This window comes from Vulpes vulpes, chromosome 5 (assembly GCF_048418805.1).
Source record: "Vulpes vulpes isolate BD-2025 chromosome 5, VulVul3, whole genome shotgun sequence".
Taxonomy (NCBI): Eukaryota; Metazoa; Chordata; class Mammalia; order Carnivora; family Canidae; genus Vulpes; species Vulpes vulpes.
In genome coordinates, this window is record NC_132784.1 from 36,891,742 (window position 1) to 36,905,321 (window position 13,580).

The 13,580-nt window shown below is 36.0% G+C and overlaps 1 protein-coding gene across 4 annotated transcripts in view; it reads left to right on the plus strand.

The window, feature by feature from the left end:
* The window catches only part of DCC (DCC netrin 1 receptor), a 1,087,624-nt gene that overhangs the window by 655,737 nt on the left and 418,307 nt on the right, over positions 1-13,580 (plus strand). For all 4 annotated transcript variants that reach the window (XM_025997616.2, XM_072757871.1, XM_072757870.1 and 1 more), the window contains exons 6-7: positions 8,284-8,438; positions 11,023-11,143. In XM_025997616.2, the coding sequence (XP_025853401.1) occupies positions 8,284-8,438; positions 11,023-11,143 (276 nt within the window). The remainder of the gene's footprint in view (positions 1-8,283; positions 8,439-11,022; positions 11,144-13,580) is intronic.

Here is a 13,580-nt window from a genome sequence, read left to right on the forward strand (position 1 = left end):
CACCAATCTATTTTTTTCCCCTTGATTCTTTTAATCATTCACCAAAGTGATTTATACTACCTAGTGTTAATTTAAACCACCTGCATGTCTTTAAAAATGTGTTCTCTGCAATTTCGGGGTTGTGGTAAATTATTAGAATGTATAGAATCTTCTCAAAATCAAGGTAATATTGGGTATTAGTTAATTATACATATTAGAGCAATATTTTACAATTGACTCACTTTTATTACATACTTAAATAACTAGAAAAGAACATATACATTATCTAAGAATAAAAATACTAGAAGCCAAGTCTAAATATGAGGAAGTGATATGGACATTCCTGAAAATACTTGTGAAGTATCTATTACATAAAATAAAACTCATAATACTATTTATATTGTTGTTGATGACTTTGGGGTTGAAATTACAGAAGAAATTTCATCCTACAAAATTCAAATGATAGTCATAGCATAAAAAGTGTTAGGAGAAAATCAAATAAATTTAAGGAAAACTTTTACTCAAATTTCAGGTTTAGTTATACAAGTCTAATGATTTCAGGATAGAGGATTTTATCATCTATTTGTCATTTGTAAGCATTATAAACACTTTCAAGAACAAACTATATTTTTTTCCATATATCTTTGGCTTATTACTCATTTTTGGTCATTATCCCTTATCCCTTTAGCCCCCAAATTAAAATAATTCTTTATATATGTACTATAAGTACTGTAGGAGATTCTAAGAAACTAACATCTGAGGGAAATGTAAAGTAATTTATTTCTGGTCATGAATTTTTATTCTACCCAAAGAGCATATAACTAAAATCGATATCTTGCCTGAAATTGTTGCAGCACCGTACGTGTATGTTAAGCAATTCTCTGCAATGGATTAATACTATGTAAATGGCACAATTTGATAAACTTGAAGATTCAGTATTTCATTTTTTATTAGTCATTAAGAAGCTGCTACCCATCAAATAACTTAAAGTAGTGAAATCATTCCTTCCGTGAGAATGGAAGGGAGGGGGTATTGTGTAATATTTAAAGGAAATTAAAAGAGGAAGCATATGCTTCAGATCCCATCTTTAAGAGTCATACTGTGCAGGACTCCGGGGTGGCTCAGTGGTTGAGCATCTGCCTTCAGCTCAAGGTGTGGCCCCGGGGTCCTGGGATCCAGTCCCACATCGGGCCCCCTGCATGGAACCTGCTTCTCCCTCTGCCTGTGTCTCTGCCTCTCTTTCTCTCTCTGTCTCTCATGAATAAATAAATAAAATCTTAAAAAATAAAAGAATCATACTGTGGTTGGTAAATAATAATAGTTGTGAAAGATATCTTAAAATAACAAGTGGTATAAAAACTGGGCACAGAGAGAAAGCATTGCAAGAAGCAGGAAAATCCATTGTAAGATTCACAAAAGACAAAATGTCATGGGAAAAGGAGTCTTTGAGTTTCCTCCTAGAGAATAAATAGAAGTAGTATCATCTGAGGAATGTAATTCCAGGCAAGGATCCATGGTCAGAAAAATGCTGACAAAATATACCTACAGCCACTGATAAATCATATTCCTTCTTTCATCCCAGTGGCAGTTTGTGCTGAGAATATAGGACTCCAGAGCTGTGAAAAGTATAATGTGATTATACCTAGATCCAAAATTCCAGGCAGCAGATTCTAGTCTGTTCATCACAGAAAAAGACAAAAGGATCAAATAAAGGGAGAAAAACTGGATAAACTTCATTTGTTCACCCTCTCCCAGAAGAGTGTCAACATCAAAAATATATTAAACAATGGGTTCAATTGATGTTAGCATGGCCAAGCCTCTTTCCCTAAGTTATAAACTACTGCTAAGGTAACCATGTCAAGTGCCATAAAATCAGTGAAAATTGTACCACTGGGATTTCTAAAAGGAAAGAAAATTTTACAAGAAGAAAAATTAAGGTGACCTTTTGGAGAAGGGGATTCGTGATGGATAGTTAGGTTGTCTACACTGTAAGACAAAATGGAAAACAGTTCAGGAAGAGGAAACAGAATGAACACAGACAGAATTAGAAACGGACTGTGTACAATGGTTAAGTTGAGCCCTCAGGTGTACGTAAGGGATGTGTGGGTAGGAGCAGGAAAACCAGTAGCATTGGTCATGCATTATTTAAAGCAAGATTGAAAAGCTTTTACCTGAATTCTAATCCAACCCAGGCTTATATATTTAGACCTCTTCAAGACTCTCCTAGATTCTAGATTTATTTTAATTCTTTTTGCTCAAACAGGGAAGAGCTTTTTATTTTATTTTATTATTTTTTAACGCCTTTTAATTTAAATTCAGTTCGCCAACACATAACACCAGTGCTCATCCCATCAAGTGCCCTCCTCAGTGCCTGTCACCCAGTTACCCCTACCCCCCGCCCACCTCCCCTTCCGCAACCTTTTGTTTGTTAACAGAGAAAAGCTTTAAGAATATTTTGGAGGGATGCCTGGATGGCTCAGTTGGTTAAACATTTGCCTTTAGCTCAGGTCATGATCCCAGAGTCCTGGGATGGAGCCTTGTGTCCCAGCTCCCTGCTCAGTGGGGAGTCTGTTTCTCCCTCTCCCTCTGCTTGCTGCTCCACCTACTTGTTCTCTCTCTCTCTCTCTCAAATAAAAAAATTAGAAAAAAAATACTATTTTGGAAAGGTATCCAATATAGCTAATATGCCTTTCTCCAAGTAGCCATGCTACACTATGCTGTTCTTTATTATTTTTCTCATCATTTATTGACATTTTGTTTTCCAGGATAATAAAATAGTATTTTGTTAGTTATGTGGTTTCCATGACATTGTCCAAACTCTTGCTCATCATCTTATATTAATATTGCTGCAGAAAAGGCAAAAATGTGTATTTTATTGCTTGAGTTCATATCAGCACCATCAGCAAAACTTTGCTGAGCTTGTGCTAAGGGCGAGGAACTTTAAGAGGCATTAAAATATAAGAAAAATCATTAGCCCTTATTCTTACCACAAAATTACTCATGACTGGTAACACTGCCCTAGTTAGGCAGTATATTTTCAGAAAGCATGAGATTAGACCCATTTCTGATGTGTGGTATTATTTCATGCTTCAACTTTCCCATGTAGGTGAGGGAAGCTATATTTTTTTCATCGTGTACTGTCTGGTATTTGGTGAAAGCTGGAAAACCTGATATAGAAATGAAGGTATTAAGATGGCCAAGGAAGACAAGGTATCTAGTGTAGTACTGAGAGCCTAAGGAATAAGAGAAAATCACAGGATACAGATCATGACTCACATATATATTTGGAAATAGAAAAAAATTATTGAGGCATCCTTGGTACTTATTGTTTTACAATTATAATGACATATTTAACTCAAATTATCCCCTTAACTAATGAGAAGTCATTATATTATATTATATTATATTATATTATATTATATTATATTATTATTTTATTTTATTTTATTATTTTATTTTATTTTTTAAAGTAATCTCTACACCCAGTGTGGGGCTTAAACTCACAACCCCCTAGATCAAGAGTTGCACACTCCACCAGCTGACCCAGCCAGGTGCCCCAGAAGTCACTGTAACTTAATCAACTAAACAGAAGGTTTTGAGGATTTACTGTGATCAGTTTTGGTTTATTTAGGTCCATTGAGAGGTAATAAACAGGAAGATAATTTCTACCCCTCAAGTTGAGGAAATAGAATTAATCTACTCAAAACTATTTGAAAATGGTCATGGTTTAAATTCAGTTGTTTGTTTTTAAGAAATCTTACTGTGTGAAACACACATTTTGGACATTGAGAGTACAAAAGGCTAAGTCAAACTGGAGAATCACACACACCCATATATATTTACATATTTATGTATATATTTATATGTACATTTTATACACTTATATATAATAATTAGTTTGGGGCAATATACTCAGATTTATCTTTCTATTTATTGTTTTTCTTTAACATACAGTTGTGCACTGTCATTCATTGTCCTCAATTTTTATCTCTAGGTTATAGATGGGGGCAGTAACTGAAGCCCTTGCATGAGTGGAATGGCCGGGATTTAAGCCCAGGCAATCTGGCTTTATCATGTGGGTTCCTGAAACTTCACGTTTCTTTGTTCTTCTTCTGGATAGATTTGGTATTCTTTCCCCTTCTTTTTTTCTTCTTCTGTACTCCTAAGCCTTTTCATTTCTGTTCTACCTTTCCCCCCACCCTTACTCTGCAGATAGATGTTATATATAGTGTACACACACACACACACACACACGTATTGAGTTTTTGAAATGTGTTAATCTTTATTGAACCAATATTGTAGAAAAAAAGTTTCAAAACTTTTAAAAACGTGCTGGTGGTATGTGTCCTTTCCTTTTCTGAAAGCGACTTTCCAAGTCAGATGAGAATAGTTTGAAGGATGATGTTGCTTAACAATATATTTCCTGAAATGGACAGTTCCCAAAATGTACATTTATAACTAGCTATCGATATCACTAAGGCATCTATCAACCAATAAATAGGTACACCTCTCTCACACACACATATACATGTATATATGTGTACATAAATGCATATCTCTGTATGTTTGTATGTATTTTCTTCCAGAGCCCATACTACAGTGAATATTGCAATAAAATGAGTCAAATGAATCTTTTGGTTTCCCACTGCATATAAAATCACGTTTACACTATCCTGTAGTTTATTAAGTATACAATAGCATTAAGTCTAAAAAACGATATATTACATAATTTAATTTTAAAATATTTTATTGCTAAAAAATGCTAACCATCACCTGAGCTTTCAGTGAGTCCTAGTCTTTTCGTGGGTGTCGGGTATTGCTTCAGGGCTGATGGCTGCTGACTGATGAGGGTGATGGCTGCTGGAGGCTAGTGTGGCTGTGGCAGTTTCTCAAATAAGACAACAACGAAGTTTGCCACAACAATTGATTCTTCCCTTCATGAATGATTTCTGTGATGATATTTGATAGCATTTTGCCCAGGATAAAACGTCTTTCAAAATTAGAGTCAATCCTCTCAGATCCTGAGGCTACTTTACAACTAAGTTTATGTAATACTTCAAATCTTTTGTTGTTATTTCAACAACCTTCACAGCATCTTCACCAGAAGTAGTTTCCATCTCCAGAAACTACTTTCTTTGCTCATCCACAAGAAGCAACTCCTCTTCTGTTCAAATATTATCAGGAAATTGCAGCAGTTGAGTCACATCTTTAGTCGCCACTTCTGATTCTAGTTCTCTGCAGATGTAGTGGAAATAACGAGAGAACTAGACCAGCACTTCTAATTTCTTTTAAGAACTTTTCACTTGCGTTCACAACTTGGCTGTTTGGCACAAGACTCTCAGGCTATCTCAGCTTCCAGCATGCCTACCCCACTAAGTTTAATCACTTGTAGCTACTGATTTAAAGAGAGAGACATGTGTGACTCTTCTTTGCATATGAACACTTAGGAAGCTTTATAGGGTTATTAAATAGCTTAATTTCAATATTGTTGGGTCTTGGGGGAAAAGGAGGCCCAAGAAGGAGAGACAGGGGAATGATGGTTTGTGGAACAGTCAGAACATTCATTTATTAAGTTTGCCATCATATATGCGTGTTGTTTGTGGTGTCCCAAAACAATTACAAATTAACATCAGAGATCACTGATTACCATGACAAATATAATAATAATAGTAATAATAATAATAATGATAATAAGATTCAAAATATTGCAAGAATTACAAAAATTGAAGTGAAGTGAATGCTATTGGAGAAATAGTGCCAAAGGATACCTGCCTGGCTCAGTTAGTTAACATACGACTCTGATTTTGACTTGAGTCATGATCTCAGGGTCCTGGGATCAAACCCCACATCAGGCTCCATGCTCAGGAGAGAGTCTACTCAAGATTCTCTCTCTCCCTCGGTCCCCCACTCTTATTTTTTCTCTCTCTCTCTCTCAAATGGATAAATAAATCTTAAAAAAAAAAAATGGTGTCACTAGGCTTGCTTGATGCTGAGTTGCTGACAAAAGCTTTAATTTGTAAAAAAAAAAAAAAAATCCATTATCCGTGTTGAACAAGAAAATGAAAACTCAATGAAATGAAATGAAATAAAATGAAGTATAACTGGATATATGTGTGTATATATGTATATTTTTATGTATATTCACATACTATGCACATGTTTCTGTATATTTACATGCATATATATGTGAATTTTAGTCTCAACTGCAAAAATGAATTTCAAATTCCACTGATGGATATCAGTCAAAATTTGAAAACTCTGCGATGGGCCTAAATGATATTATGAATTCTGATGAAAGTGAATACTAAGAATGGGTAGACTCTGACCATTTTCATGGCCTCAGGATAGAAGATCTTAAAGGAGGAAGAGGAATAGACAATGTGGTGTTATATTTTTAATAGCTCTAATTACTTATCTCCGTAAGGCTTCAGGAATGTTAACGAGTTATTCTTCTACTTGAATTTTTAAGTGGCAAAAGAGACAATTATTATAAAGCAGTTCAGAACGTAGGCAGGGGAGTCAGCCTGTCTGGCTCCAAACTCTATCCATTGTATGATTTGGAGAAAGTCACTTCAACTCCTTGCACCTCAGCGTCTTTGTAAAATGGGAATCAGAGAGTCTCAGAGATGTGTGGTGAATATAATAAATATAAAGTGCTTAGATTAATAAATTATACATGGTCAGCTCTCTATAAATATTGGGTGTTTTCTAGTAAACATGCACTTGATCAAAATCTCTAATAAAATCAGGAACAGAATCAAGCAGATAACTAATGTATTTGCTCAGAGGCATTTGGAAAATATATCTGATGCCATTTAGTTCCTTGTCAGTGAATTTGGTTCAGGAATAAAAAACAATCTCTTACTAATATTATCAATTATAGATAAATAATTTCAGCTCTATATACAATGGGGTCATGTTCTCTTCAGAAAAGCTCTCTGACATGTTTTTTTCATGTGTTTAGTTTGTGAATATTAATGCATTTTGGCTGAGTCAGATAAATTGATTTGCCCATGTGAAAGTTTGAAGAATTTTTAAGTTGTTTTATAGTAAAGGTCCAAATACTTAACTAAAAATCAGGAAAATAGAGAGAGGGAGAGAAGAAGAAGAGAAAGACAGAGAGATTAAGATTTCCAGAATCCAGGAGAGAGAGATTAAGATTTCCATGATCTTCGGTAGAAAAACTGGGAACTTTCCACTGGCTCTTCTATTTTTTTAGACTATTCATCAATGTTTGCAAGTTAATTGGAATCGGAGTGGTTGAAGAAAGCAAAATACGGTATTAAACCAAATGAGCAAAAATTACCACTCCTTACTCACTAAATAGCAACAGCAATGACAAAAAAAATTGCAATCTAACATTAAAAATGAAAAAAAAATGACTTTAAAGATGACTACTAAAAATGCATGTCCATGTCCTACCTGAAAACGAGATCAAGGCTGCTACTTCACTGTGAATTTAACCTGGGTCTCAGGCAACATGAATATTCAAATCTGACATCATTTTAAGATTCCCAGTGGAAGCAAATGAACATTTCTTTTTAAAATTTCCCTCTCCCAGGCAGGGTTTGGAGGGACCAAGCCTGGGAGATTCATTAGCAAAGGTGTGTTATTTATTTTATTTGTAATTTTCTTTCAATTACAAATTTCCATCATAGAGTAACTAGCATTATGACAATTAAGACATTAAATTAAATTAGTATATCACGTATCATGCTGGGAAAATAATAATGCAGCGTAGTAAAGCACCACAATAGATAATTGCTAAGACAATAGGAATGTGTCCCCAGTAAAGACGATAGTCATTTTTTGTGCCAATTGCCATAGCCAGTTTCAGCAGGGAATGAGTCCATCACATTAACTGAATCCCTATGAAATTCTAGAATTATAGAGACACTGAGCTTTTTGGTCTTGCATTCTGGGTTGTCTCAGAATTATCAGCTTCCCTTTATTTACTTTATCAGCATAGTTTCCATAGCTTCATGCGCTGTTCAGTATCCTTTATGTAAGTCAATTGGATACAAATACTCAGGTATTCAGAATGTTTACTAGATGTAATATTTTTTTTTCCAAAAGCTTTCTTTTTCTTTCCTGAGGCAAAACACCACTAACTACAACTGTGTGACTGTGTTTGGGAGGGGGAAGTTGTGTTCTACGGTCGTTCCTGTATAATAAACTAAGGGTTTCAGGGAATTATTGAATTACAAATATTCTTTCTCCCTCCCCAGTGTTTCTAACTGGGCAAAGATCTTAGCATGCAGGTTCACATTCCCACCCACTCACTTTTGTTTTCTGTCTTTGCAGTTCCGCCATGGTTTTTAAATCACCCTTCCAACCTGTATGCCTATGAAAGCATGGATATTGAGTTTGAATGTTCAGTCTCTGGAAAGCCTGTACCCACTGTGAATTGGATGAAGAATGGAGATGTGGTCATTCCTAGTGATTATTTTCAGATAGTGGTAATTATCTGTTTTTTGGTTTTTGGTTTTTTGTTTTTTTTCATATTAGATTTACAACCCCATTCATTGTTTACTCTGTTTTCAGTTGCTTTTCTTTCCTGGGAAGAAGGTTCCTGTTGGGAATTTTTATGATGTGTTAAGAAAATTGTTCCAATACAGCAAATGATTTTCTAGACTCACAATTTTTGAGCTGAAAAAGAGTGATTAAACAGCCCATCCCTCTTGTTTTACAGACAGGGTTTTAAACAAACACACCACGAAAAGAACAGAGGGCCTAAGACCATCTTTCCAAGTATCCTCATGCTGGTTCTTGGGAGAACAGAGTTTAGAACCTAGCTTTAGACTCAATGAAACCAACAATCCCTTACTTCTTGGACTTTCATTACCTGTTGTAACAAAGGTTCAACAAGATGTGCCACTATGATCATGGGAGTCTTACTTTTGTAATACAGACAAGTGCTCTTTGCTACCCTCCCAGATAGGACAGCTGATGCTACTTGAGCAGTAGGAAAGGATGTGGTGACAGTGACGAGTGGTAGTGGCAGGGTAGGAAGCCACGGAGACCCAGGTTCACGTGGCATTGTGCTTTTGAAATTTGGAAAGAACTGAAGCTAAGCATAATGGTTTTTATAGTTTCTCTATGTTCTAATGCACTCTATGCCCTGTGGGGGATAATAGGGATAATGGTATCTTATATTCACCAAGTTGTTTTCCTGGTATTCAGTGAGCGCTCAATACCTATCACTGCTATCATTGCTTTTGCTGTTAACAGCAGAATTCTTTGCTCATTTAAAAATGCTCTGAAAACTCTCCTTTAGATGCAGGTTAGCATCAGGGGTTCCAAATTCAAGGATATGAATATATGAGAAATATGAAAATCACTTTCCAAATATCAAATTAACTTAGTAGCTAAAGGAGGAGGATTTCAGTCCACTTCTCTTATGTTTGAGATGCACACATGGCCTGTCAGAGAAGAGTGTCCAAGCCAAGTCTTCTGGCAGAAGAGGAGTAGAACACAGGTGCCCTGCCGGTCCAGGCACATGCTCACCTTCACCTTGCACCGGCTCTCATTGGTTGATCCACCTTTTGTAGCTGGATCAGTTGACTTTCAGAAACTTTCATAAGCTCTTTGTGCATGCATGTTGTCATACCTTAAGGGATTTTAAGGAATACATCCATAAAGCATATCTTTATTACTTTTATCACCACTTAGTATTTTTTACTTAGAGTTGCATTTGTTTAATTGGTTGGGAATAGAGTACAAAAGAGAAAAAAAAAAAGGTAACTTTTCAATGCCACGCCAATCCATTAGCTCCTTTAAGTGCAATGCTATTTCTACTACCAGTGAATTAAAAATGACCTGCCGTGGGGCAACTTGAAATGTGTTGTGTCCGCCTAGAATATATGCTACTTGCATATAAAGGAAATTGTTGAGTGCCCTTAAGGACACATGATAAAATACAACATTTATTTTTTTCTGCAGTTTGAATAATCTTTCTCCCAGAATGACTCATTACAGCTAACCTATTTAAATGTTTCTTTTCTTAAGGTGAAAAGAAAATGTACAGTATGAGCCCTGTTCACATTAAATTGTGCTTAAAAATATTTCCCCAGTAGCTCCAGAAATCTGAGAGCCATTGTCTGTCACAGTGACATTCAGCACAAATAGTAACTTATATGAGAATTGTTAATTAGAAGTTAGTCAGCTTTATCTAAGAATTTTACATCAGCAGAGAATTGACTACAAGACACTAAAAACAATTAAGAATTCCCCATGAGGTAATATTTATCTCTTAATGACTTTAGGGGAAGTGATTTAACACGTCTCACTTACTGAACTAATTCTTACACTAATATTGAAGAAAAACTGAGTCGGTATAATTAAATGCTATCTCCAGATCATTTTATCATCCATCCTTGAAAAAGATGGTGGTTCAATTTATATAAAACAGGAATTAACATCGCTGTGCTTAATTTATGGATTACTGAAGGTAAAGCCATTTTGGCCATGTAAAAGAATGACATGGTTTAAAATATCCACCATACCACAGCTCCAAATCCCCAAAAGGGTACGTGTCAAAGCAATTACAATTTTAAAAGGATTTTCAGGTTTTTTTTCTCAGTAAACACTTTCATAAAGTACCCAACCTAGATTTCTTGTCTTTGAGAAGCTGCAAAACTCAGTGTTTCTTTTCATTTTTTTTTTCTTTTCTTCCCCCAGCAGCTGCTAAACCCAATTTTCTTTCGATACCAAGTGAAAGAATGAAATGTCTTTGGATGCTAACCTTTGTTTCTTGCCTGTTTAATCAAAGAGCTCTCTGTTTGCTGCTCGTTTAGATATTGAGGATGATGTGTGTTTTTGTGAGTATAGGTTTCATTTCAGAACTAGGTTAGATGTAGGCACACGGATTCAGCAGAGTATTGGCAATCTGTGACATTTCCCAAGTGACGTAGGTCATATCCGTGAGACTGAGAACTCTCATGGCTTTCCTTCTTGCTTCTTCTGTGAAATTTTATCAAAATCATATGTTCATTGAGTTTTTTGCCTTTTAAAATATTTTACCTGCTTCTTTCTTCTCTCTAGGGAGGAAGCAACTTACGAATCCTTGGAGTGGTGAAGTCAGATGAAGGCTTTTATCAATGTGTCGCTGAAAATGAGGCTGGAAATGCCCAGACCAGTGCACAGCTCATTGTCCCTAAGCCTGGTAAGATGAGGGGAACTTCGCTTTGGCACTGGTAATCATTGCTGTGATTGGTCCACTTGTGAAATCCATATTATTTTCTCTATCTCTCAAAGTCAATTGGAAATCATCTAATTATTTAGTTTATCAAGGTGTACACTTATGTATCGATGTCCCATTCTCCCTAGAAAACGAGGTGTGTATCTCCATTCAGTGAGATAGTCATCACGAACATTTGGTGCCTCTGGCTGTCAAAATGACAACTGTTAAATTACTACCTTCTCCCCTCTTTTGTGGCCTGCCTTTCTTTAAGTAATTCAGGTGAATATGGAAAAAAAAATACGAAAAAAAAAAGAAAAAATATGTATAGTCTTGAATCAGTGGAAATTGGCAGAAAAATAGTGGAAACAATCACTTGAAAGTTAAAACATTTTTCTATTTTTTAAATAGATTTTGAAAGTTTATTTTTTTTCTATAATTTATGAAGTTTTTATTTTATTTTGTCCTGTAGTCTTTTGGAAGTTTAATATGGTGGTGTATTCAAACCTTCATAACTTGGGGCACCTGGGTGGCACAGTCAGTTAAGTATCTGGCTCTTGGCTTCAGCTCAGGTCATGATCTCAGGGTCATGAGACTGAGTCCAACATCAGGCTCCATGCTCAGTGGGGAGTCTTCTTGAGATTCTTTCCATCTGTCCTTCTCCGCCCAAAAAAATACATACGTCTTAAAAAAAGAAACCTATCATAGCTCTATATTAGATGCATCCTGTATTATCCAAAACAAAACAAAACAAAACAAAATCCTGCCAGTAAAAAAAAAGAGAAAAAGAAAACAAATTAGTCAGCTGCTCTGAAATGTTATAACACTAAAGAAAGTCAAAAATGTTTATTTTTATAAAAATAGTGATGGCAAAGTTGTTACATACATCTAAATTACTTTAAAATATTAGTATCTTCTATGGAAGTTTCATACTACCTATTGATTATTTTAATTTCAACTTTTCAAGACCAATTTCCTCCCTCTTGACATGACTCACTACTCTTGTTATACTCTTTCCCTACAGTAAATATGAGAGAAAATAACTGAGGTATATGAAATAAAGTCTTTCTTTGGCTTCTATCACTTAAAATAAGTCTGTGAAGGCCTTATATTTTGTGCATCCCTAACCAGTTATTTGAAGCCTCTCAGAGTCTTATAATAATGTTCATGACAGTGATTTCCCCTTTTTTTTCCTTGATCTAAATGAAAAAAAAAAAAAGCAACAGTAGAACAACAGTCCCAGATGAGTAAAGGAATTCTCGAGGAATTAAAGGAGACTATTAATTAACCCTCCTTTGAGACTGCTGATTTCTTTGGTGGACTATTTCTTTTCCCTCCATATACTGTGCTTTAAATGTTAGTGTAACTTTATTCACGTGACTGAGTACGTTCTCTTCTGCTGGAACAGTAAGGGATAAGAAGGAGAAAAATGACCTCTAAAATCAGGGTATCCAATGTTAGCCATGCTTTCAGAACTGTGTGCCATCTCATTAGTAATGATGATGTGGCCACACAGAATAAGAGAATTCTAGTTAACTTTGATTTTCAGCTACAGCCATAATGCTGAGGAAAATGCTGGATGAGTAATCCCATATTTCTAAAAGGACATATGAAATAGTTTCTCCTAGGACTCGTTGACACTGACCAAACACACTCAGTGACCATCTGCTGCAATTGCCCAGAGGAATGGAGGATTCTTTGAAGTTCTTGAATTCACAGGATTAGAGATTATCATGGTACTTTCCCTTCCACAGAAGTTGTAGAGATACCAAGAAAACCCCTTGAACAGATTGTGCGTGTGTGTGTGTGTGTGTGTCTGTGTGTGTGTGTGTGTCTTTTACTGGGAATTGCTTGTAAACATGGGAAATGGACAAATAATGCAAGGTAGAAGTCCCTGGAACCATCCAAAATGATGCCAGGAAGAGAAAGGGGAAGGCAACTGTGGGGAGAAGCTCTGTTTCCACCTGGAGGAAGAACAGAGATATGAGGTGCACTTGAAGATAGCAGAGCTGGGGTCCTTTTGACATGATCATGCCCGAGAGGTCCTGCCTGCTGAGGCCCGAGCCTCATTAGATTAATGTTTTGATGTAGGTCTTACTCTGTGTGTACGTGTGTGTGTTGTTATTGTTTGTGGTTTTTGTAGGACCCGAAGATAAGGCTTTTTAAATACTTTAAGGTGACCCCAGGATGAGAGGATTGGTCCAGATTGCAGAGTTGGGAAATAGATGTGACAGGGTGTGTATGAAAGTGGACCACAGGATAAAATGAAACTGTTTCCTCTTTATATTCTAGTAGTTCAACTCCATAAACCCGGTTTAGGAGTGCAGCTTCCCTTTTCCCAGCAAGCTCTTGTTTCAGGGGGTAGCCACGTCTCACCAGCATCTTGCATTCCACAAGGGCCCTGAGTCATTGAGGTCTAAGG